This window comes from Suricata suricatta, chromosome 9 (genome assembly GCF_006229205.1).
Source record: "Suricata suricatta isolate VVHF042 chromosome 9, meerkat_22Aug2017_6uvM2_HiC, whole genome shotgun sequence".
Classification (NCBI taxonomy): Eukaryota; Metazoa; Chordata; class Mammalia; order Carnivora; family Herpestidae; genus Suricata; species Suricata suricatta.
The window spans coordinates 350,911-374,451 of NC_043708.1; the positions used below are offsets into that span (position 1 = coordinate 350,911).

Here is a 23,541-nt window from a genome sequence, read left to right on the forward strand (position 1 = left end):
GGGGCCGGAGCCGGAGCCGGGGCCGGAGCCGGGGTGGGCGGGCGAGCCCGCGCGAGAGCCGCCGGCATGACGGGCCGCGTGTGCCGCGGCTGCGGCGGCACGGACATCGAGCTTGACGCGGCGCGCGGCGACGCCGTGTGCACCGGCTGCGGCTCGGTGCTCGAAGACAACATCATCGTGTCCGAGGTGCAGTTCGTGGAGAACAGCGGTGGCGGCTCGTCAGCCGTGGGCCAGTTCGTGTCTCTGGACGGTGAGTCCGCGCGGGACCCGGGGCACTCCGGGGGGGGGGAGGCGCGCGCGGGGACCCGAGGGTTCGCCTGGGGACACTGGGGGGGGGATGGGGGCCGCCAGGGAACCCCGGGGGGCTCGGGGAGCCAGTGGGGTCCGGAGGACCGCCCCCTGTGAACTACGTGCCCGCAGTTTTTTTAAATAACGGAATTTACAAGAGGAGAGGAACAAGATCACCGTGTCCCGTCCTGTCTCTCTAAGCGTCCAGTAACGATGGACTGTCACCAGCGCTGTGGCTATCACTGCAGCTGGGTTCAGGGGTGAAGAAAAGTTGCATAGCCCCAAATCTCTGCCCGCCAGCCAGCTCTCGGAGCCTCCCGGTCCCGGGCGGGCCTGCCAGTAGCTGATGTGCTCTTGGTCCCCACCTTCAGGGACTGACATCTTCCCCCAGCCTGGCGCCTGTGATTTCACTCAGGGTGTCGGGCTGAGGACAGAGGACAGTGGTCACTCTAGGGAGGTGGGGAGCAGAGCTGGTGAAAGCGCTGTGCGGCTCCTGTGGATCTGTTTTCATTTCTCTGGGGCCGATGCCTCCGATACAGAGTGAGCTGTGCGAGGGCTATTTTTTTAAATTCCGCTTTTAGTTCTTTGCTGGGACATAGTAATAGGGTTTCTGTTGTTGGCCTGTTTCCTGTGACTTTGCTAAACTTAGCTGTGAGTTCTGGGAGTTCTTGAAATCCATCTCTTGGCATTTTGTATTCAGACCGTCATGTTGTTTATAAACAGGGGCTGTTTTATTTCTTCCCTTTGTTTCTCTTTCTTGTCTCACGGGCAGACACGCTTCTGTCCAGTGTCGGAAGCGCTCAGTGTTCCCCACTCAGTGTTGATGGTGGCTGTAGGTTTGGGTAGATGTCTCTTAGTAAAGCTGGGGGTGCTCTCTTTCTGCCCTTGGTTTGTTGAGAGTTTTTGTCACGAGTGGCCGGTGAACTTTGTCTAGTGCTTTTTCTTCTTAATCAGCGTGGCCAGTGTGCGCCGGACCTGCCTTGCTGAGGTCAGGCTGCGCGCTCCTGGAGCGTTATTCTCAGCTGTGCTGCAGGCTTAGGTTGGCCGAGTGGCATGTTGGTGTGTAGTTTTCCTGCAGTGTCTCTGGCCGATACCACGGTGATGCACCTTTCTGGAACACGTTGGGGAATGTCCCCTCCTCTTATATTCTTTGGAAGGGACTGTGTAGAAAGGGTGTTATTTCTTCCTGGATCGTTTGGTGGATTTCACCAGTGTAGCCATTTGGGCCCAAGAGGTTTTTTGTTTTTTCCTCCCAGGTTTTAACTTCAGATTTAGTAACTTTAATAGTTGTAGGCTGTAGTCATATTTTAGGTTATGTCTTTCCCAGTGGGTGAGTGTGTAGTTTTGAGGATTTGGTCCACTTGATGAAAGTTGTTGAATTGATCCGTTCAGAGCCATCGGTGCCTTCTGACGTCTGCAGGATCTCCAGTGATGTCCTTGATTCCCTTCACATCTTCTTTCTCCCCTTGTCTCTCCTTCCCAAAGTTTATCACTTTAACTGCTCTTTTCGAAGAAGCGTCTTTGGATCTCATTGGCTTCTCCTGTCTCTCCCCATCAGCTCTGGTGCAGGGCATCTTTGTGTTCTGGGGTGACTTCCGGGGCCGCCCAGCACTGTACTGTCACTTTGTCACACATTGTCAGCCGGTCCCTTCTGTCACTGGAAAGTGTGGAACGACGTGGTGAGAACAGGTGGTTGCAGGAGCTGACACGGGGGCTTCTCCTTGGACAGTGACCACAGTGGCTGTGCTGACCACACCCGTTCCCCTGATGACGGCGCCTGCCCCCCTCCAGACGGGGAGCAGGCCGCAGAGGCGGTGGACACCCCGACAGCCCTGGACGGGAGCGATGTGCTCCCGCCTGTGTGCGGCGGAGTTGGGGACACAGCCTCGTGAGCACGGGCCCAGAGCCCAGTGCTGTTGGAAGGCATGCCCTAGAGAGGGTGCAAGGACACTTGCCCAGCCTGGCTGGGTCTATCCTGGGGGTCTGTTCCCTGGCAGGGGCGTGTCCAGGAGGTGGGAGGGGCGCCAGTAGCCCCTCTGCCTCCTGGCCTCCCTTCCCACTCTGGGCAGTGATGGCTGGACTGGTGACTTGGGTTACTTCCAGTGTCCCAGCCCCAGAGCGCTGCCCAGCTGGCTCTTCTCGGATCTCTCCTCACTGACTCCTCACCCGGAAAGATGAGCTTGCCCTCCGAGCTGCCCTCACAGGGTCTCCTGGTCACTGTCTTTCCTGAGAATTCGTTGTTAGTCTTTGAGAACTGAGCGTGGACAGGGGTGTACCTGGGACTACGGCAGTTAGACACCCATGGCCGTGTGGCCAGAGGCCCCGCCATTGTGGGCTCCTGACTGTGCCAGGGTCTTTCCCAGTGAGCACCCACTGTGTGTTGGGCCTGGACTCAAGACTGAGGAGCTGCAGTTGCCCTGGTTCTTTGGTTCTCAGACCAGCAAAGCGTGAGGCCAGCATCCAGAGGTGGTGATGTGAGTGGTACTGAGGACGTCCAGGCCGAGTCATTCAGCTGCTGGGCACAGGTGACAGGGAGGAGACCAGCTTGCAGCAGGGGTGGATACATGGAGACTGCAGGCAGCTCCGTGTGGCCGGAGTGGCTGGGGCCTTAGTGGGGCCCTGAGGAAGGGTCGTGCTGCTCTCCTGAGAGGGGCTCACGCCAAGTGTGTCCAGGTCCACGGGGGGCAGAGCAGGGCTTCCCAGCAGGGCCAGAAGGATCTGCGCTGAGCGTCCTGTGCCGCGTATCCACCCGAGGGCCTCCAAGCCCCAGCTCGTTCCCCGGGACGCCCTCCTCTCCTGCGCGCCTCCCCCTGGGGTTGTCAGAGCCCCTCAGAGGGGCCCGTGGCTGCTGCTCCCTGGGGGGCCCTTCCCAGTACTGCTTCTCCTAGCTACAGACGCAGTCTTTTAAGGGAGGGCGTTTGTAAGTGCTGGTGTTGTCACCGTTCGGAGTCGTGACGTATTTCACACACGTTTGGGTTGGATGAACCCCCCCCAGACGTATTTGCACCCCCAGCCCTGGATGGGGATGACCCTGTGCCCTAAAGAGGATGGGGCCTGCACCCACCCCCCTAGCGTGCCCTGCCCATAGGGGGCTCTCCCAGGCACAGCCCATTCATGTGGTGGGCTGCTGGGCACCGGGTGCTGTCCTGGCTGAGCTCTGGTCCCAGAGGCGGAAGGTCCTGCATCTGCTCTATCCTGTGGCCCCTGAAAGCCCTGTGGAGTTCCTGGCCAAAGTGCCTGTTCCCAGGGAACGCTGGCTGGACTCTGTCCCGGAGGCTTATGGAGAGAGAGAACTCTTCTCGTTGGATGTCATTTGCAGCCTTTTCTGTTTATTGCGCTCTGTGCTGGATGGTTTCCCTACGCGGCTCTTTGGGAACTGCGCCGGGTCGAACGGAGTCTTGGCTGTGGCCTGTGCTGAGCTGTTTATCACCACCCCAGATCCGCGTCCAGGCTGCGTCCTGGGCCTCCGGACTCCCCGTGGTCCTGTCGAGGGCCTGCTGGGTGCCCCAGAGGGGCACGTATCCATGTAGCGGCTCGGCGGGGCCTCTGAGCCTACTTCCAGGGCCTCTTTTGAAAAGGAGTTAGGCAGAAACCCTCCCTTTAAATAGAGTCAATACAAAGTGATTAGGGTTTTTGCTTATGGGTGTTGGTGGAGCTTGTGGGGGAAATGGGGGTCAGGCAGGTCTGTATAAGCATATTTCTGGGGTGCTGAGGCCCCTCTGTGGTGCCAGGGCCCTGCCTCTTCCCTGCCTTTGTCTTCCTGGTGTTACTGGCTTTATCCCTGACACTCAGCATGGGGTGGGCCTCGTGGTGCGCCCCTGTCTCCTGGGTCAGACCTCAGCATCCGGTGCTTTGCCGCTGTCCACAAGAGGGCGCTCTTGGCCCGGTTGTACCTTCCACTCATTGATGCCAGCTTGGTTTTTTTTGTTGCCGGAGCTTGTTAGAGAAAATGTCAGATGTTTTACAAGTAGAGGGAGTAGTGTGAAGGGGATATGAAGGCCAAGAATGGCATGCCTTGGCAGTCTTGGCCGGAGGTAATCCTCCAACTTTTTTTCACACTTCAGGGGGCCCTTTGGTTCATGGGTTTAGTGGGCTGAGATGTGCTAAGTAAGCACTTTTGTACTATCCTCGGTGCATTCCAGATTCTATCTCTCGTAACCAGACCCTGGTGGGTGGTGTTTGCTGAGTACGAGAATCTGCATCAGTCTGGCAAGCAGGCTTTGACACCCCCGTCCCGCCCAGCCGCAGGGAACTGGGTCTGCGGAGGGGACCAGGATCCTTGTGTCTCCTGGAAACACACGACGTGCTGGGGCTGCACCCGGGGAGCGCGGGCAAGGGGGAGCGCGGGACGGTGCGCATGTGCACCAGTGTGTGCGCGCGCACTTGTGAGCAGGAGTCAGGAGACCAGCCCCGGAGGTGCACTGGCTCCAGGCTGGGGGAGTGGGGGGGCCTGGGCCCTTAGGGAGAGACAGGGAAGGGCGGCGAGGGGGGTGCAGGGGAGAGTAATGGAGGAGGGGGGCAGAGGTGGCATGCGGGAGGGAGGTGACCTCTGGGGGCTTTGCCAGATTTCCAGGAGTAAGGAGATTGCATTGAACACTTGGCCAGAGTGATGCCCCCACTCTTGCTACTCACTGCATCCCTGAGGGACCTGCCCCAGTGCCTTCTGTCCGTGTCTATGCTGGGAGCGCAGCCCCCCAGGGTCCTTGTGCCCAGTAGGTGGGGCTTTGCACCATTTCATCATCCCTTTTCTCATGCAGTTACCCAATTATTTATTGAAAGTACACATCCATTTTAATAAGTAAAACAGCATGGCGTAATTTCTGATTTTCTAACATAGAAGTTGGGGGTGCTGGAAACAAAGAGGCCAAGACGTGGCTGTCCTGGTCGGGTGCTGAGAGTGGTTGGGCCTCCCCAGTGGTCCTGGTGTAAAAAAGATTGCAAAGGTGAAAAGCCTCAAATTGTGAAGAACCTCCACCACCAAGATGGGAAGGTCGGAGATGCGGAGCCCTGGCCTCAGTCCAGTGAGCCTGTGGTAGGCTCTGCGGCTGGTTTGGGAAGCCCCTTGCTGCTGGTCCGGGTGGGTGAGCCCCCTCTGGCCCTGCCTGACCCTCCCCAGCCCCGTGAGGATGCACAGCTGGCCCCCTCCCTCCCCATCCTCTGTGACCAGCCTCTTGAGGACTCGAAGTCTGCTGCCATCTGTTAGGGTGGCAATAGGAAACAACGCTCCCAGTGACAGCAAAACGGTCTGCAGGCAGTGAGTGACCCCTGTCCCGGGCCCCGCTCTCCTGGGGAAGGCCCCCACCTGCCCCGCACCCCGGCCCCTCTGCTCTGCTGCTGTGGTGGGAGTGCAGATGCCCAGCTCTGCACGCCCAGGTCCCTGTCGTTCCCACACGTGTCCTGGTCCCTCCAGCACACCCTGTGTCACGTGGCTGAGGCTGGGAGGTGTCCTCTGCTCCTTCAGTGTGTACTTGGTTGCCCGCGCTGGCCTGCAGAACGGGCAGCGTTTCCCACCGCTGCTGCCTTCTGTGGTGTCTTGAGCGTCGTGCTGTGGCATCGAGGTCTGTAGTCTAGCCCACAGCCCAGACCCCCACCCGACACAGGTCCCAGCCCTGGTGCTTGCAGAGCACAGAGTGTGGAACTTCCTGGGACACCTGAGCATTGGTGGGAGATCCAAGGTGGGGTGCCTGAGGGTCTGGCTACGGCCACCCTCTGAAGTGGGGCTCCCTAGGCTGCCATTCTGTGGGTGGACAGCATGCAGGTGGCTAGAGGTGCCTGCGACTCCTGTAGACCAGGCGGTTCCAAGGGTCTGGTCCACATAGGATGTGGCCTGTACCCTCTGGAAGCCCACAGTCCTGTGGGGAGATGGACGCAGTGGCCAGTGGTCACTGCAGGCGTAGGTCCCGTGAACGGGCTGGCCCAGAGCGTGCAGAGGGCTGGGGGGAGAGCTGTGGTGGGAGGTGCGCTGTGCCCTCTCCAGCTGCCGCATGGCATTGGTCTGGAACGTGGTGAGAGAGTGCACGTGGCCACGGCTCACCTGCTGCGGCTCCAGGTCAAGGCCGCAGCCCTGTTGGCGTGGCAGAGGGGCCGGCCCCAGTCATGGCTGCCTCGCTCTGTGAATGCTGGACCCCTGGATCCTGGCTCCAGAGACGTCCCATGCAGGGGAGGTCTGTTGGGATGGATCTTTGTTGTCAAGTTTTGACTAATCAGGCTGGTTTGTTTTCCTAGGTGCCGGCAAAACCCCAACCCTGGGCGGCGGCTTCCACGTGAACCTGGGGAAGGAGTCGAGAGCACAGACCCTGCAGAACGGTATTCCCCTTGCAGGGGCTCTGGAGGAGGGCAGGTGTCGGGGGTGGGACGGGGATGGCGGGGGCAGCAGCCGGCGGCCTGCGGTGGCCCCTGGCACGCACCGTCAGCACCGTGCTGAAGTCCGGTCTCGCCGCCGTGGGGATGCTTTGAGCTGTGGTCCCCTCGGGCAGGGACACATTCTGCCAGGACTTCTCCAACATTTGCGTGAGGACACTCTCCGGAGCCTCAGAGCTCCTGCAGGGTCAGCTCCTGCCCACCAGGGACCGTGACCGCTTTCTGGTTTCCCAGTGTGCGTGGAAGTTATGTTTGCACCCTAGTCTCAGTCTCAAGTATGCAATAGCATTATGTCTAAAAACGTCAGTGTTTACGTCTCAATTTAAAAATTCTTTGTTGCTTAAAAACGCTAAGCGTCCTCTGAGCCTCCAGCCGGTCGTCACCTTGCTGGTGGAGGGGCCGTCCCGATGGGGCTGGAGGCTGGGGGGCCGCGGCGACCTCGGAAACAGGACCGCCATGACGTCCGCCGCGGGCACGCTCTCCGGTCGCCAACAACGTCTCTGTCACCCGCGATGCTCTCTGCGGGCGTCCTAGCCCCAGCAGCACCGCCTCCCAACGGGAGTCCGTCCCCTCAGGCCCGGTGGCCGAGGCTCAGCTGAGTGTGCACGACGGTCTGTGTCCTCTGTCCGCGAGCTTCGGGCGTCGCCTCCGGCAGCAGGTTCCACCCCAGAGGCCACGCGCTGCGCTTGTGCATGAGAAGCGGCACCTCTCCGTTTCCAGCTGGGTCGTGAGATCGGAGCGCTTCGGGCGTCCCCAGGCCTCCTTTCCAGTTCTCACCGTTCCCGCCGCGTCTGCCAGGACTTCCTCCCTTTAGTCCGGAAGCTCGCCGGCACTCTCAGGGCTGGAAGCACCTCCTCCAGACCCCTGGTCGCATTTGAGCTCTTCCCACGAACCACGGACGTTCTTTTATTTTAATGTTTACTTTCTGAGAGAGAGAGTGAGTGGGGGAGGAGCAGAGAGGGGGACAGAAGATCCGGAACGGGCTCTGTACTGACAGCAGTGAGTCCGATGTGGGTCTTGAACTCGTGAACCGCAAGATCATGACCTGAGCCGAAATCAGACACTCAACCAACCGAGCCCCCCAGGTGCCCCACCCACGAATGTTTGTCATGGCTCCTAGAGCGTGACCCCTTTCCGGAAGGTTTGCAGCGCACTTTGCCCCCGTCCATCGAGGAGTCACTGTCCCCAGCAGCGTTTCTTTAATGATAAGACGGGAAGGTCAAAGTGCCGCCCTGACCCGTGGCTGCAGGACGGAGCGGGGCTGGCGGGACCGACGCAGCGCTCTCGCCCGCTTCCGCCAGAGCTCTGGGCGCCCCGGGGCCTTGTCAATGGCCCGAACGTTTTGGGCGAAATCTTTTTTTCTGAGCAGCGGGTCTCAGCAGGGGGCTTCAAATATCCGGCAAACCTCGATGCAAACAGACGTGCGTCACCCAGGCCACGCGGGCCCATCGGTCGCGCACAGGTGGAGCGCAGGGCGATTTCAAGGTCCATCGACTTGCAGGGCTTACGTGAGCACTGGCTTCCGCTCTCGGTCACGGGCTGCGCTCACCCCAGCAGGGGGCCAGCCTGTCCTGGAAGCTCTGCGGCCTGTCCCGGATGGCGTCTGCTCCTGATGGAAGGCTCTGTCGTCTGCACTGAAGCCACTTTAGTTCGTGGGCCTGCTGGGCCTCCTGGGTGCCACGCTGCCACTTGCGGGTCAGCGAGCACTGGCCGCCTCACCCGCAGGTGCGTGCCACGGACAGGACATCTCTCCTCACACTCCCGCACCCGCCTCTAGGCGGGCCCTGCTCCGCATGCGGCTGCGGCTCCAGGGAGCCCCGCTGTGGCGCGTCCGTCTTGCGCGCAGACCCTCAGACTCTGTATCAGCGGTGAGGCCGCCTCACCTTCTCATCACTCGTGCGCTTGGCGTTGGATGCCAGAGGCCAGCTGGTGGTGGGGGCGGCTGGTGGGGAGCCGTCGGAGCGCACACGCGTTTATCAAGGCCGCCATCGTACACGGGTGGGGTTCGCGGAGGCCCGAGAAAATCACAGCAGTAACGTCGAAGATCGCTGGCCGCAGATCACCGTCATGGAGAAAACGGTCATGAAAGAGTTTGAAATATTGGTAGAATCACCAAAACGTGACGCAGAGACATGAAATGAGCAGATGCTAATGGAAAAACAGCACAAACAGACTTGGTGGAGGCAGGCTTGCCACAGATCTCCGAACCCCAACTCGTAAACAGAGGGCAGAGTGCCAACGGGGTGCCTGAGCGGGGGGTGGGGGGGGTGGGGGGGGCAGGCTGCGCCTCGGGGTGTCTTTGCTGCAGCCGGCCGCCTTCTCCGTCACGTCACACTCAAGGACTCGTCTTCCCTGTGGGTGGGCATGGCCAGCAAGTCACGGGCCGCCGTCACCCACCACTGTCACTGTCATCGGCTGCAACACCCAGGCACCAGGAAGGCAGCTCATGGGCTCGAAACGGTTATGTCGCAGGAAGCTTTTACATTTCTTTTGTGCTTTTTTCTCTGACCCGATGCATTTATTATTAGCGTAGTTAGTTTTTATTAGAGATCATACCATGTGTGGAACCTCTGTCCTTTGAAACGGTGGCTGCTTGTCCTATGGTCCAGCATACGGTCATGTCTGGTCCACAGGGCATTTGAAAGGAGTATTTTTCTGTTCAAGTTCTATACCCACCACTCAGGTCAGAGTCCTCGGTTTGCTTGCTTATGTCACTGGAGGGCGTATGAAAATCTCCCATGAATACTGTGGTTTGGTTGGAGTTTTGTTTTATCTGTTTTAAGACCATGTTATTGGTGCATACAGATTTGGAGTTATTCCTGGTGCTGGCCTGGCCCCGCCCCTCTGCGTGTTCTCTCTGCTGACTTTGAAACGGTCCACACCTGAGGAACCGCCTCCCAGTAGATAGCGTGTCCCAATACGCAGCTCAAGATGGATGTGGTGCCTTTACTGGTGCAGCTGTGCATCAGACCCACGTGAGGAGCGGCACTCGTGCAGACGTAGGCTTGCAGTAAAATCGGAAACAATGAAGACAGAAATAATCCATCTTATTAAAAATAATTACCCCTTGGGTCAAGTAAGAAATCAAAACAACTTGGGGCGCCTGTGTGGCTCAGTCGGTTAAGCGTCCGGCTTCCGGCATCGGCTCAGATCATGATCTCATGGTTTGTGGGTTCAAGCCCCACATTGGGTTCTGTGCTGACAGCTCGGAACCTGGAGCTGCTTCAGATTCTGTGTCTCCCTCTCTCTCTCTGACCCTTCCCTGCTCATGCTGTCTCTCTCTCTCTCTCAAAAATAAATAAAAAACATTTAACAAAATTAAAAAAAATAATAACAACTTGCAGAATCCTCAGGGTGGGGTGTCGGTGAGGTCTGAGGCTGAGGTATTTGGGGAAACCCTAGTGGCCCTAGGAGCCAGAGCTTTCCAGACCTTTCCTCGGGGCTCCTGCCAGTGGACAGTGGCCTGTGGTCAGCGTCCAGCGCCGGGCACCTATGGAGGGGGTGACTGACCCCCCCGCCCGCCTGGGCGGCCCCCCCCCCCCCCCCCCACCGTCGTCAGCATCCGCTCCTGGCGCAGGTGGGGCCTGCGGGGCACAGGGAGGCCACCGGCCCGGCCCTCCGCTCCGCTGCTTTGGGCCAGAGCTGTCCAGCTGGCAGTGAGGCCTCCAGCCCTCAGAGGTCTTTCTTTTCTCTCTGCCCTGCTGAGTTTGTGGCAGTTTTCTTTCCTCCCGTCGTTTTCTCTAGCTCCCGGGGAGGCGGAACACAACTGTTTGGACACTAAGAGGGGTCGCCGGGACATTTCCGTGTTTCGGGGCTGCCCTGCCTGGCATCTCCTGTTCTGTGTTTCACCTTTGAAGTTCCCTCCATTGCCGCCTGCTGCCCCCTCCTCCTTGGGCTCGTCACCTCCTCCCCTGCCCCAGTTCGGAAGTGCCGTGCTGACCCTTTTGTCCTGTCCCCGGGGCGTGTGCAACGTGCCTCCCGTGGGTCCGGGTGCAGGCCGGGAGTGTGGCTTCAGCCCCCCAGTGGTTGCCGTGCTGTCTGCCCTCAGGAGACGACAGGGGAGTCGGGAACGGGCTGAGCCGGCCCCCAGAGCCCTGGCGGTCCTTTACACTCAGCTAGTGCGCGGGCCCCTGGTGTCCCGGGGCGGCCGCTGGGCCCACACCTTTCCTGGGCTCGTCTCTGGTTTTGCTGGGAACGCGCCCTGGCTGTGCCGAGCGAGCCGGTCAGGCCGGAGAAGCCCGGCCTCCTGCCCTCGGTGGGGGCTGCGTGTTGAGGGGCGGACGCGGAGGCCGTGGCGCGGGGCGGCCCGCGGGGAGGCTTGCTGCGAGTCTGCGTTTTGATCTCTCTCTTCATCTTTCCCAACTGGGCCCTTGTGGGGTTTTCCCTCTGTCTCTGGACTTCGGAGGCACCACCGGGCGGGAGCCTTTTTCATCGACTCGAGGAACTCTTTTGTCTGGGACATGTTACTATTCTATTCTTTTTGCATCTGTTTTTCTGGGTTAACATATGCACAGTCAGGTGCACAAAATGTACCGACCTTCAGTGAACTGCTTTGTAAACTTACACAGATCAGGTATGCCTCACAGATCTGGGTAGAACTTGCTTCTTTTAAATACATTTTTTTAATGTTTATTTTTGAGAGAGAGAGACAGAGACAGAGACAGAGAGACAGAAGACAAGTGGGGGAGGGGCACAGAGAGGGAGACACAGGATCTGAAGCAGCTCCGGGCTCCGAGCTGCCAGCACGAGCCTCTCGCGGGGCTGGAACCCACGAGCTGTGAGATCCTGACTGGAACTGAAGTCGAGAGTCAGACACTCAGCCAGCGGAGCCCCCCTGCGCCCCAGACGAACTCGGACCCCAGAGGGCCCCCTACTGTTGAAACACCCTTTCTCAATGCCCCTCCGTGCTGTGTGTGGGGCTGTTGGGGCTTCATTGTGCGAACACAGCGCAGGTTGTTTCCCTTTCCCGTCGGTGGGTGTCTGGGGTTCCTTTCGGGCTGCTGCGTGCGAACCGTGGGGCACCTCCACGCACGCCATCCCCTGGGTGCCGCTCCTCGGGGAGGTGCCCGTGGCAGGTCTGCTGGCCGGGGCCAGGGGCGTGAGGGCAGGGGCCGCGTCCACCCCGGCCTGCCGGGCCTGCGGACTCGTCTTTCCGCCGGGTGTGGTTTGTTCGCTTTGCCCGGCGAGGGGCTGCGTGGGGCGCCTGGTGCATGCTTCGTGGCCATCTAGAGGCCCTTCTTTTGTGAGGTGCCGACCATTGTGTCCTTTGCACAAGTTGGTTTTTTTTTTAAATGTGAGTTATCATTTTCTTATTGCTTTATAGATGTTCTGAGACGTTCTGCATTCATTTGAGCCCTTGGTTGGAGGTGGATATCCTGAATCCTTTTCCCAGTTGGTGGCTTGTCTTTTCACTTAAGTCTTCACATTGTCTCTGGATGAATAGAAATTTCTTAACTTAAAGAAGTCTCGCTGTGTTGCCTTTTTTTTATGGTTAGGGTTTTGTGGCTGAAGACGCTCCTGTCTGCCCCGCGGCCTGCAGACGCTGCCCTGTGTTTTCACCCAGAAGCCTTGTGGTTTTACATCCTGCATTGGGTTTGGCTCTGCCGCAGGTTGACTTTGTGTAGATGGAGTGAGGTAGGGGTTGAGGTGTCCATGTTTCAGTGTGGATGCACAGCTGTCCCGTTTGTTAGCAAGGCTGTCCTTTCCCCAGGGCGCTGAACCTGCCTGTGCGTCACACATCAGGTGACTGCACGTGGATGAGCGCATTTCAGACTCCCGTGTCACCTCAAGATGCAGTCTCCGTAGCCGCGCTGAGCGGGCCCATGGGCCCCGAGGCTGGCGCCACGCTGCCCTGGCCACCATGGTGGCCTTGTGAAGCCCCGCAGCGCAGCCCCTGCACTGCCCTCTTCACGGTGGTCCCGGCTCGCCTCGCCCCTCCGCGTGGCAGAGTGAACTTAGACTCCTGAGTGTTGGTTTCCACAGGAAAACTTACCAGGTTTTGGTTGGGATTAGGGGTTGCACGGACACTCATGAACTCCGGTGACACGTAGCTGCTCCTTGGTGAGCAGTCAGGTGCTGTGTGACGGCCTCTGCTGCTCCCTCCCCCCTCTGTACGCACTCATTCCCAGGGCTTTGTCATGCATTATTGGTGATGTGGGGCAGAGTGGTGGCCATGCGTGCTCTGGGCCAGCTTCTGACCTCGGTGTGGCAGTGGCCACCAGCTTGTTGTCAGGAAGAATGACGTTTTTAGCATTTTTTCACATGCTCCTTTGTATCTGTTGAAACGATTATATGCATTTTCTGTTTATTACGTTAATGTGAATTACACTGGTTTTGTGAGCATTGAGCGCACCTCGGCCAGGCCAGGACCAGGGTCACGCCGCATTGTTCTCTGCTCCCTGTGAGGGCTCCAGTGTGACCCACCATGTCGTCTTCAACACATGCGGGCGAGAGGTCGTCTGGGCCTCGCGCTTTCTTGGGGAGAGGTTCTAGTTACACTTAGAGACTAAAGATGCTGAGTCTGGATTGGGACTCCCTTTCCTGGGGTTTTAGTGGGACCGGTTAGCCTCCTACGGCCCCTCGTCCGTCCTTCTCAAATTGTCTTTGAGCAACTCCGCCTCAGGCCGTCCTGAGACTCATCGTAGCACCTGCTCCCTGTGCTCCTGGGCCTCGCGATTTGGGAGCACGGCCTCTCTTCATTCCTGACCTCAGTCATCGGCGCTTTCTCCCTTTTCCCTTAACTGTATCCACGTTTCCGGAGCCTCAGTTTGCAGTCTTCTGGCCTGTTTGTGTGTCTCCTGCTTGGAGCCTTCTCTCCACTGTTCTGTCTCTTCTGCGTCTTCTGTTTAGTCCCTTGTTCTCCCACGGTTTCTTAACTTGGAAGCTTTGGTCACTGTTTCAAGTTTTTCTTTTCTTTTTTTTTTTTGACGTTTGTAATTATATCTGTTCATTGCTGCAAGCTCCATCTAGAACCCATAGATTTAGAGATTGCTACTTCTCCTTTTTGTTCTGTGGGTTAAAAAAACTTTTTTTAATGCTTATATATTTTTTTGAGAGAGACAGAGAGCAGGAGTCAGGGAGGGGAAGAGCGAGGGGGACAGAGGATCCAAAGCAGGCTCTGCACTGACAGCAGAGAGCCTGATGTGGCGCTCAAACTCACAAAATTTGAGATCATGACCTGAGCTAAAGGCAGATGCTCAACTGAACCACCAAGGCATCCATTAGATTTATTTATTTTTGTTTTTAGAGACAGAGAGAGACAGCACGAGCACAAGCAGGGGAGGGTCAGGCAGAGAGAGGCAGAGAGAGAATCCTAAGCAGGCTCCACAGTCAGCACAGAGCCCGACGTGGGGCTTGAACTCAGGAACTATGAGATCATGACCTGAGCCAAAATCAAGAGTCAGACGTTCAACCGACTGAGCCCCCCCAGGAGCCTCCTCTGGGTTTTTTTTACGTTCCTTTTTCGATGACCTCTGTCTCCCAGAGAGAGCCCAGAGCGCGCCCCCATGGCTGTCCTCACGTGGCCTGGCCGCAGGGCTGCCCCTCGTCCCTGGTCTCCTCCTGTGTATGACCTTTTCTCCCAGGCTGGACGCACCTGCTGGCCTCTCGTAGAAGCTGCTGCGGCGGGAGCTGGCTGTGGGATTGGGGCAACCCCGCGGGGGCAGCACCCCGTCCTTGCCCCATGCCAGGTGCACCCAGCCCCCCGCGACTTGGCACTGGCCCTCTGGGCCCCGAGGCTGCAGGTTCCTCCCTCTCCCACCCTGTGCTTCGTAGAGACCAGCCCCCCAGCAGAGCTGCAGGGAGATGGGTCCCTGTACCACCTGCCACCCACTGGCCTCCTGCACCCTGGCGCGTGCACCGGGTCTCCCTGTGGGCGCCTTTGTCCTTATGCCGTGTCCTTGTTGTTTCTGATGACCCCTTCGCAGGGTCTGTGCCCTGTCAGGAGGGAGAAGCCTCTGGAGCCAGCTGCAAGGCTCCCCTGTGGACCCGGCGGCCGCCGGCCTCACCCCCCCCCCCCCCCCCCCCCCCCCCCCCCCCCCCCCCCCCCCCCCCCCCCCCCCCCCCGCCAGCTCAGTGTCAAGGCTTATCTGTGTCCATTGGGCTCTTCAGTTAGTTTTGAGTTTGAGAAAAAGTTTAGTGATCATATTTTTAATGTTCCAGGGCTATGTCTTTTTTTTTAGAGAGAGCACATGTGCACATATGCATGGGGGAGGGGCAGAGGGAAGGAGAGGGACAGAATCCCAAGCAGGCTCTGTGCGCTCAGTGCTCAGCCTGACGAGGGGCTCGATCCCACGACTCTGGGATCATGACCTGAGCTGGAATCAAGAGTCAGATGCTCAACTCTGAGCACTGCACTGCAGGTGCCCCCCCAGGAGGACCGATGCCTTGTGACCGCTGGAGGGGGAGGTCCGGCCTTTGCCAGCTCTCCGCTGCCAGGTGGGCCGTGGAGCCGGGGGTTTCTTCTGCCCGTCTTGCTGTTTTCCACGCAGGTCGGTGATCGTCAGGCTCGGCGCCCACTCACACTCGCGAGTCTGAGGCTGAGCCCTTCACTTCTGTGGCCGTGCAGCCCGTCAGCCCCGGGGGCCCCGATCCGGTCCCAGGAGTTGGTGTGACATGGGGCCCTGCTGGCGTGCCCCGGCCCCCGCTGCACCGGCCTGACCTGGGGGTCCTCCTGGCCTCAGAGGTGGGCGGGGGGCGCCCTGTGGGTGGAGGGTCTGCGAGTTCTTGAGTGGCTCTGAGTTAGAGCCTGCCTTCCGCTTGTTCCCTGAGGCTCTCGCCCTGCCCGGGCCCTGCCCTCCTGGCTGCTGGCAGAGGCCTGGAAGGAGCTGTTTGGCCCTGGCTTGAGTAGAAACACATGCCTCGTCTCCACAAAATGCCCAAATTCTGAAGTCACCTGTGTGCTAGTGTGTTTCTTTTTTTTTCTTTTTCTTTTTTCCAATTTTTATTTGAGAGAGAGGAGAGAAAGAGAATCCTGACACTGGGCTTGGTTCTCTGACCCCGGGACTGTGGCCTGAGCCACCCAGGCTCCCCAGGTGTGTTAGTTTTCACCTTCATTCACTGGGAGGGAGCCTAAGAAGAAGCGCGGTTAGTCAGTCAGGAGTTGCTTTACACGAGTTTGTGTCCACCGGCGTCTGTGCGCAGGTGCCCGTGCACCTCTGTGTCATGTGACTCCTCCGCCTGCTGCGGGGCCTGCTGGCCTCCCTGAGTTAGAGGCTGGTTTGGGGGTGAGTGGGGGTGACTGCGGATGGGGACCGGCGTCTTTCGGGGCGATTGCTTGTGAGTATGCTGAGCCCTTGCATCGTGTACTTCCAGTGGGAAGATTGTACAGCGTGTGAATTACGTGCGGTGAAGACACTATACGATAATGTACTACAGTAATTCCGCACCCCCAAGCTGGCAGGGAGCCCCTCCCCCCTGCCCGAGAGCCCCCACAGAGCCGGCAGGTGGAGCCCCTGCTGCTCTAGGTCCTCTGCTCACCTCCCAGGCTTGCTGGGCCGACGGGGAGGTGGCGCTAGGCCCTGATGCCCTCTGTTCAGTCAGGGCTGTGCCCCTGGGGTCAGTAGCCCTGATGCCATGTCAGTTCAGCTGTACTAGAGGACTCCAGACAGGGCGGGGGTGCTCCACAGGGAGGGCATGCTGACCGCCAGGCCCCCCTGCCACTGGCTCCTCCTGAGTGCCCGCCAGTGGTTGGTGGTCACCATTAGCAGCAAGCCTAGGGTGGGCAGGCCAGACCGTGAGCCACTTGCGAGCCAAGGAAGCCCCACGGCCTCCCCTTCCCCTCGTCAGCAGTGGGAGTCAGCACCGGCTGTGTGTGGGTGAAGCAGAAGGCCCCACTTCTCTCTCTGGGCCAGCTCAGGGCCGCCTTTGCCCCAAGAGAGTGGATCTGGGGAGCCAGCGGGTGCTGGGGGGAGCGGGGAGTCTGTGTGGTGGGCTCCCGCCCGGCGGCCGGGGGTGGGGCGCGGACAGCCCCTCACATTGCAACTCTTGCCGTGTCTTTGCCATGGGCTTGGGCCTCCTTTGTTCAGAACTGTGGGCCGCGTTGCCTGCGGTGACTTCTCCGGTGCGGGCGTGGCACGCCTGCGTCCTCCTGCTGCTGCCCCTGGGAAGGGGTGTGTGTGTGGACCGTGTCCCGGACCAGCCGACGTCCTGGCCGTCCCGTCCCCTAGCAGCCCCCTGCCCCCCGGATCTGCCTGCTGCTGCTCCTGCCCTTGTCCAGATGGCCCACGCAGGCCGGGGCAGCGGCTCGTGGTGGAGAGGCTGGCGGGGGGCTGGCTGGCCCTGCTGGGGAGGCCACGCAGGCATGAGCCAGGCGAGCCTAGGCACCCAGCTGTGAGAGAGGGGCGACCCTGCGGGGGCCCACAGCCATCGGCCCTCTCCTTTGTCCCTGTCAGGAGGGTGTGTCTGTGTGGAGCATGTTCGGGAGCAGCCCTGGGCCAGTCAGCCCACAGGCCCCTTGCTCAGGCTACAAACCAACGGTGCCTATGCGCCGAGGGCAGTGACCGTCCTCAGGACCCTGGGAGCCTCATGCCCCTGCCCAGATGTAAAGCCTGGAACACACAAAAAGTGAACTTAAAAACGTGGAAGGGAATGGGTCTGCCTGGTTTCCTCACAGCAGGCTGCAGCGGTGACATCTCTGTTGTGTCCTAGGGAGGCGCCAGATCCACCACCTGGGGAGCCAGCTGCAGCTGAACCAGCACTGCCTGGACACCGCCTTCAACTTCTTCAAAATGGCCGTGAGCAAGCACCTGACCCGCGGCCGGAAGATGGCCCACGTGATCGCGGCATGCCTCTACCTGGTGTGCCGGACAGAAGGCACCCCGCGTATCCTTTGGTTCTGGGGGCCTCCCTCCGTTGGGCTCAGTAGTTACAGTGACTCGGTGTACCCTGGTGGGTGAGCCACTGGGGGTGAGGAGGGCCTCTTGGAGGGGACAGCGTGTCTTCCGTGACTGCGCTGAGCCCGCCCACGCCCCTGTGCAGCCCGGCAGACGCTCCCAGGCACAGGCACCCGGAATTCTGTCTGTTGCTCCCCCCGGAAAACCCTCCCAGGTCGGCCCCACCCCCACCCCGGCTGTCACCCGCCGCTCCTGCTTGTGTCTCTCTTCCACCAGCGCTCGGCTCCTGCCACCCATCCTGCTGGGGCCCCTGCTCCCGGCCCCGTGTCCTTGTTTTGAGAGAGCGTGTCCGCTGGTGGCTTCCTGCAGGCCTTCTCCCTGCTTACTGTCCTTCCGGAGACTCGCTGGCCGCCTGCCGGTCGCGGTGCCTGTGGTCTTCTCCCCTGCTCAGGCGCCCTGACCCTTGGCCCTGTGCGTGCGGCTGGCCTGTGGCCCCTGGAGGTCTTTGCGCCTCCTCGTTGTTCCCTCTGAGCTGCGGACTTGCGGGGCCTCCCTCGACGGCACCCTCAGGCCCACCGCCCGCTTCCCAGTGCCCTCCCTCTCGTCCCGCCCCTCATCCTCCGCTCTTCTGCCGGGCCCTCGCTTGCGCTCACCCTCCAGTCCGAGGGGCTCTTCATGCGCCCCGAACGCCTGCTCTTGGTGGTGTCCCCGTTCTGGGGACCGCGCCGTCTTCCCCTCGGCCCCACGCTCCTCTCCTGGCGACTGTGCCCACAGCGGATTTGCGTCTGTCACAGCTGTGCTCCCAGGCAAGGGGCCCCAGCCGTGGCTCCTGTGAAGTGAGTGTGGACCACGGAAGGGCCCTGGCGCACGGGCCTGGGCCTGCTGGCCGCTGTTCTGACCGGGTGGGCCTCCACACCAGGGTCTCTGTTACAACGTCATAAGGTCTTGGGAAGTTCTCGGTCCAGCACACGCAAGCTCCAAGCAGGGGTGGGTCCCCAGCTCGCCGCCCCTGCAGAAGACGGTGGCTACTGCGCACTGAGCAGCGAGAGAGGCCGGCCAGCCTCGCTCTGCGGAGGGCTGCCCGGGGTGGGGGCGTGCCGTGCTCCGGTAGGACTGGCTCTGCGTCCTGAGTGTACGGAGGGCAGGGAGCAGGGCGCGGGCGCACAGGCCAAGCTCTGAGATCTGCCCCCCACCTGTCCCCACCCCTGTTCAGCAAGCAGAGAAAAGCATCCTCAGAGGCACTGGCTCATGACCCCATCAGGAGAGGCTGGCAGGGCCAGGGGGCTAGGGTGGGGCAGAGCTGGGAGGGCCCGAACCAGGCACCCTTGTTATTGCTGGGCTGGTCAGACACGCGTCCACATTTGTCACACGTGTGTCCGTGGGGCCTGTTGCTGCTGCGGCAGGTGTTGAAGCCTCTGATACTTACCAGGCTCCAGCCAAGCTGCCAGCAGGCCTGTGTGTGAGTGGCCGGGGCTGGCCATGAAGCTGTGTGTGCACACGGAGGCTTCTGTCACTCGTGACTTGTCACTGCCTGCAGGGGCCCTGAGTGGAAGGGGCGGGTCTGCATGGATTGTCCCGTGGCCGACTGTCCGTGTCCTGCACGCAGCCACCTGCAGACCCGTCTCCTCTGCTGGGCTGACCCCTGGGGCTCAGTTAGTACTTGGTTTGGTTCGCAGGCCTGGGCCAGGCTTCCAGTCTGACTTTTGTGACCCCAGCCACCCCATGTCCCCCCTCATGCTCAGCTGAGGACGGCGTTTCTTGCTTTAGTCAGAGGGCAGCACGGTTGGGGACTTTCCCTTCTGCCACAGGTTCCCCAGCCCCCCTTTACCTGCTTCCCTCTGCCCCTCCCTGTGTCCCCAAGGAAAACCAAGGCAGTAAAAACATGTTTTTAAATAGCTCTTTTCTAGACAAGTTTTAGGATCACAGCGCAGTTGTGGGCAGAGAGAGGTCCCACCTCGATGGACGCAGCCAGGAGGGGAGGCTGCTGGCCTCGCCCCAGGACACACTGTGCACGTGGAGCAGGGCAGGACTGAGGGCCACCGTGGCATCTTGTCCTTTACGGCCGGTCTGTGCCTGTTTAAGACACCTTTGTCTGTTCCACCTCACGAAGTACTCTCCCGGTGCCCTTTCCGAAGCTGTAGGTTTCTGTGTCCCCTTGGAGCTTGGGACTTCCGTGGGGCTGCCTTCCCTGTGCTGTCTGCTGCGGGGGGGGGGGGGGGGGCAGGCCTCCCTCCAAGGGGCATGAGGCCCGACGCCGGTGCCTCCACGCCCTCTCTGGCCCGCTCGCCTGTCCTGGGCCGACGGGCTGTTCACGGCCGCAGGGCTGCACTGCGCACGGGCCTCTGCACAGCTCATTTTGCAGGCAGCCTATTTCCATGAAAATGCTCTGGGATTTTTGAGGGCTTACGGATCAATTTGTGGGAAATTGAAGCTGACATTCCTTTGAACAGTATCGAATCTTCGAACTGATGGGTACCCCTATTTCCTGAGGTGTTTTTTCCTTCAGGGATGTTTTGCTATTTTTGAGGAGGAAGCCGCTCCTGTCCTTCGTTAGATTTACCCCCGGGTCTGTTTTGCGCTGACCTAGACGGCATCTTGTCATGCGCACGCGTATAGTTGAGTCTTGTGTGCTTTACAGAAAAAAAATCTTTTAGTGTTTACTTATTTTTGTGAGAGAGACAGACTGAGAGCAGGGGAGGGGCAGAGAGAGGGAAACACAGAATCTGAAGCAGCTCCAGGCTCTGAGCTGTCAGCACAGAGTCCAGCACGGGGCTCGAACTCCTGAAATGTGTGATCACGACCTGAGCCGCAGTCGGCGCTTACCCAGCGGAGCCCCCTGGGCGTCCCCAGCACGTGTTTATTCTGAAGGCTGATCGGTGGTGTGCAGGCGGACCCTGCAGCCCTCCTGGGCCATCCTGGGTCCCCCCTCCCGGGGGGCTGGCTTGTGTCTTCTTGTCCTTGTTCTTGGGCAGCCAGCCCATCGCCCCTGCTTGTGGGGGTGTCTCCATCCAGCTTGGTGTCTGTGCGGCCTCTCTAGAATCGGTGGCGTCACGGGTTTCGTGTGTCCGGGGAAGGTCTGGTGACCCCTGCATCCTGTCTTCCCATCTGGGCTTGGGTCACATGCACATCTCACGCCCACCTTGGGTTCTGCATTTTCCCTTCTGTTTTTTATTTGGTTTTCTTCTTCTCTCTTTCAATCTGAGTGTTTTTCAGTGACTTACCTTTGAATTCCTTCAACCTTTGCTGTGTCTCACCTGGTGTTAAACCCGTCTATTAATTTTCCTAATTTCAGTTACTCTTTCTCATTAGACTCTGAGTCTTTGGTGAAATTGCCCGTCACTGTAGCCGCACGAAGGTCTTTAACGGCTCTGTCAGGTGGGTCCTCACCGGTTCTGTTCTTACTGGTTTCAGGGTATTTGGTCTTGCCTTTTCTCTTGTTGGGCAAGTTTTTATTGAACGGATAGATGCTGTGTTTGAAAACTTGAGAGGCTGTGGGCAGTTTCTCCCCCGAAGGGGTCTCCTGCCCTGGGATGGGTGGGCAGTGGGGGGGGGGGCAGCGCACCTGCTCCAGAACAGGCTGGTGGTCCGGGCTGAACTGCACGCTTGGTGTGCGGCCTCCCGCTGAGGGCGCCCGTCCTGTGTGCGGCACTTCGCCTCTCTTCGGCCACCTCTCACGGGTGCTGCCTGCTCTTGGAAATGCCCGGACTTAACCTTCACCTTCCTGCGGGGGGCGCTGCATGAGCCCCGTCCTCTGCGCTCCGCCCTGGGGCAGCTAGTACCCTAAGGAGGAGCACAGACTGCTGGCCTGGCCCTCCTTCTTTTGAGGGTCTTCCCACAGGTGTGGCTCCTAGTTGCTCCCCTGTGTTTCATTGGGTTTTCCGTTGGTTCCTGTGGGAGGGTCGGGAGGCTCGCCGTCCTGTGTCTCGCTGGAGGGGACATGGCCCAGAGCACAGTCTCTGGGGGAAGGAGCAGCCCCTCCTGGCCTGGTGCTCGCCTCGCCACTCTGCCTGCCTCCGCGTGCCAGGCCCCAAGTGCATCTGCCTCCAGCCGGTGGGCGAGCCTTTCGAGACCCGTCAGGGCCTGCTCCTTCCTTCCCTGGATGCCCTGCGGCCTTCCCTGCAGCACAGAGTCCCTCCGTGGCCAGCAGGCCGCAGGGTCCAGCTCCTGTCTCCCTCTCCCAGAGCTTCTTCCCAGCCACAGCGTCTCCTGGCAGCCATCCCCGGCCTCAGGTACCGACCTCAGCACTCCCATCTCCGATGTGGGCCGGCCTGCCGCCGCATGGTGCTGGGTGCAGGCCGCGTCCAGGCCTGTGCTGCTCAGCCCCTTGCTGAGCCTGAGCCCTGGCCATGGGGCCTTCGTGGGTCGAGACAAACGTGTGCTTGAACCAGGGGCTGCCAGCACTGGATGGGTCATCTCAGCATGGTCGGGAGCCCAGACTCTCGGTGGAGGGTCTGGGCAGGCTGGGGCACCCGACTCAGCACCTCCCGGCAGTCAGGGGGCCAGGGCTGCTGGTGTGCCAGTGCGTGGAACCTGGCCCTGGGCCCTTCCCACACCTCTTCCAGGCAGGCAGCCGGCACAGGTGCCCCCACACCATGGGAATGTCCTGCAGAGTGACAGTGGCAGTCTCTGTCAGTTACGTGAGGAGCAGAGCACCAGGGAGGGTCCCCAGTAGGGGCCCCAGCGCTGGCCGCCCAGCCGCCAGGGTTCCATACAATGTGTTGGGGACACTGTGTCCTGGAAGTGGAGGAGATGGGGCGCAGGGTCAGTGTGTGTGTGGGGTAGTGAGTAGGGTCAGTGTGGGAGGGAGCTGGGTCAGTTTGAGGGGGAGTGAGTAGGGTCAGTGTGTGTGGGGCAGCAGCATCAGTGTGGGGGGGCAGCAGGGTCAGTGTGTGGGGGGAGCAGGGTCCGTGTGTCAGGGGAACGGGTCCTCAGAGCCCTGCAGGGTGCTTCTTGTTCTTCCAGGCACAGCTATTAAGGGGACAGGGTGCTGAGTGTCCTGGTGGCCTCCGTTGTTAGTGGGGCTGCGAGCTCCCCTCTAAGCAGAAGTGTGTGGGGCTCATAAATACCCACCTGGGGAGAGATGGGTCAGGGCCAGAGGTGCCCTGCAGAGTGGGGTGCAGGTGGACAGTGGACTGGGCAGCCGGCCTCTTCCATGAGGCGGTTCTGGTCTGGGTGCTGCCGGTGCTGCTGTCCCCGGGGCCTGGGAACGCTGGTGCCAGCCGGCACTCGGCTGCCCGGACCACTCCCGCCACCACGGGCTGGAGTGTGGTGTCTGTGCACGTGCCTGACCTCCTATTGGATGGATGTCACTGCTGTTTTTCTTGACGCTCTCTGGGGTGCCCCGCAGAAACAGTGCCACGTGCAGCCATGTACGGAAATCTCCTGGTCTTTGGACTTTTTGTTCTGCTGCATTTTACCTCTGTACACTTCCACTTACTGAAAATAGGTCTCCGTTTAAATCAAGCCTCGTCAGATTGCTCTTCCAGAGGCATCGTGCAGGCCATCCTGGTGGTCCCCGGTCCCTCTGGTGGTGGGCCGGGCCCCAGCATCACGGCCTGGGCACCAGGGCCTCGGTGGCCCAGTGTGGGCCGTCCACCGTGGGACTAGAGCCCTCTGTGCATGCCCTCCAAACCCTCTGTGGGTCCGTGTGGGTGCTCGGGAACTTCTAGAGTCTTCTGATGGTGTGTGTGTTTGTGAATCTTGCAGAGGGCAGGCACCCCAAGCTGGTGCCCCCTCAGCAGAAGTCCCACCTGGCAGAGCCTGTCAGGGACCGGCAGGCTGGTAGGCTCCAGGCCACTGGACAGGTGTGCCCTGCACTTCGTCCTGCTGACTTTTATGGTTCCAGCCAACCCGAGGGTGTGGCCAGCGCCCCTGTGCCGGAAGGGTGCAAAGCTGCCGTTTTGCAGACGCGGGAGACACAGGCCTGCTGGCTTTGCAGAGCCACCAGCACATCCCCAGATGCCCGTCAGCGGGGTCACCCGCTGCAGGCCGGGCCCCACGGGCACTCACGAGGGAACGCGACACTCATCTGCTCACACACACTGCTGCGTGGCTGGTGAGC

The 23,541-nt window shown here is 60.3% G+C and overlaps 1 protein-coding gene across 1 annotated transcript in view; it reads left to right on the plus strand.

The window, feature by feature from the left end:
* The first annotated feature begins 8 nt into the window (after positions 1–8).
* Positions 9–23,541, plus strand: part of BRF1 (BRF1 RNA polymerase III transcription initiation factor subunit) — a 51,356-nt gene continuing 27,823 nt past the window's right edge. The window contains exons 1-3 of the mRNA XM_029952875.1: positions 9–250; positions 6,514–6,594; positions 17,296–17,469. Of these exons, the coding sequence (XP_029808735.1) occupies positions 67–250; positions 6,514–6,594; positions 17,296–17,469 (439 nt within the window). The 5' untranslated portion in view covers positions 9–66. The remainder of the gene's footprint in view (positions 251–6,513; positions 6,595–17,295; positions 17,470–23,541) is intronic.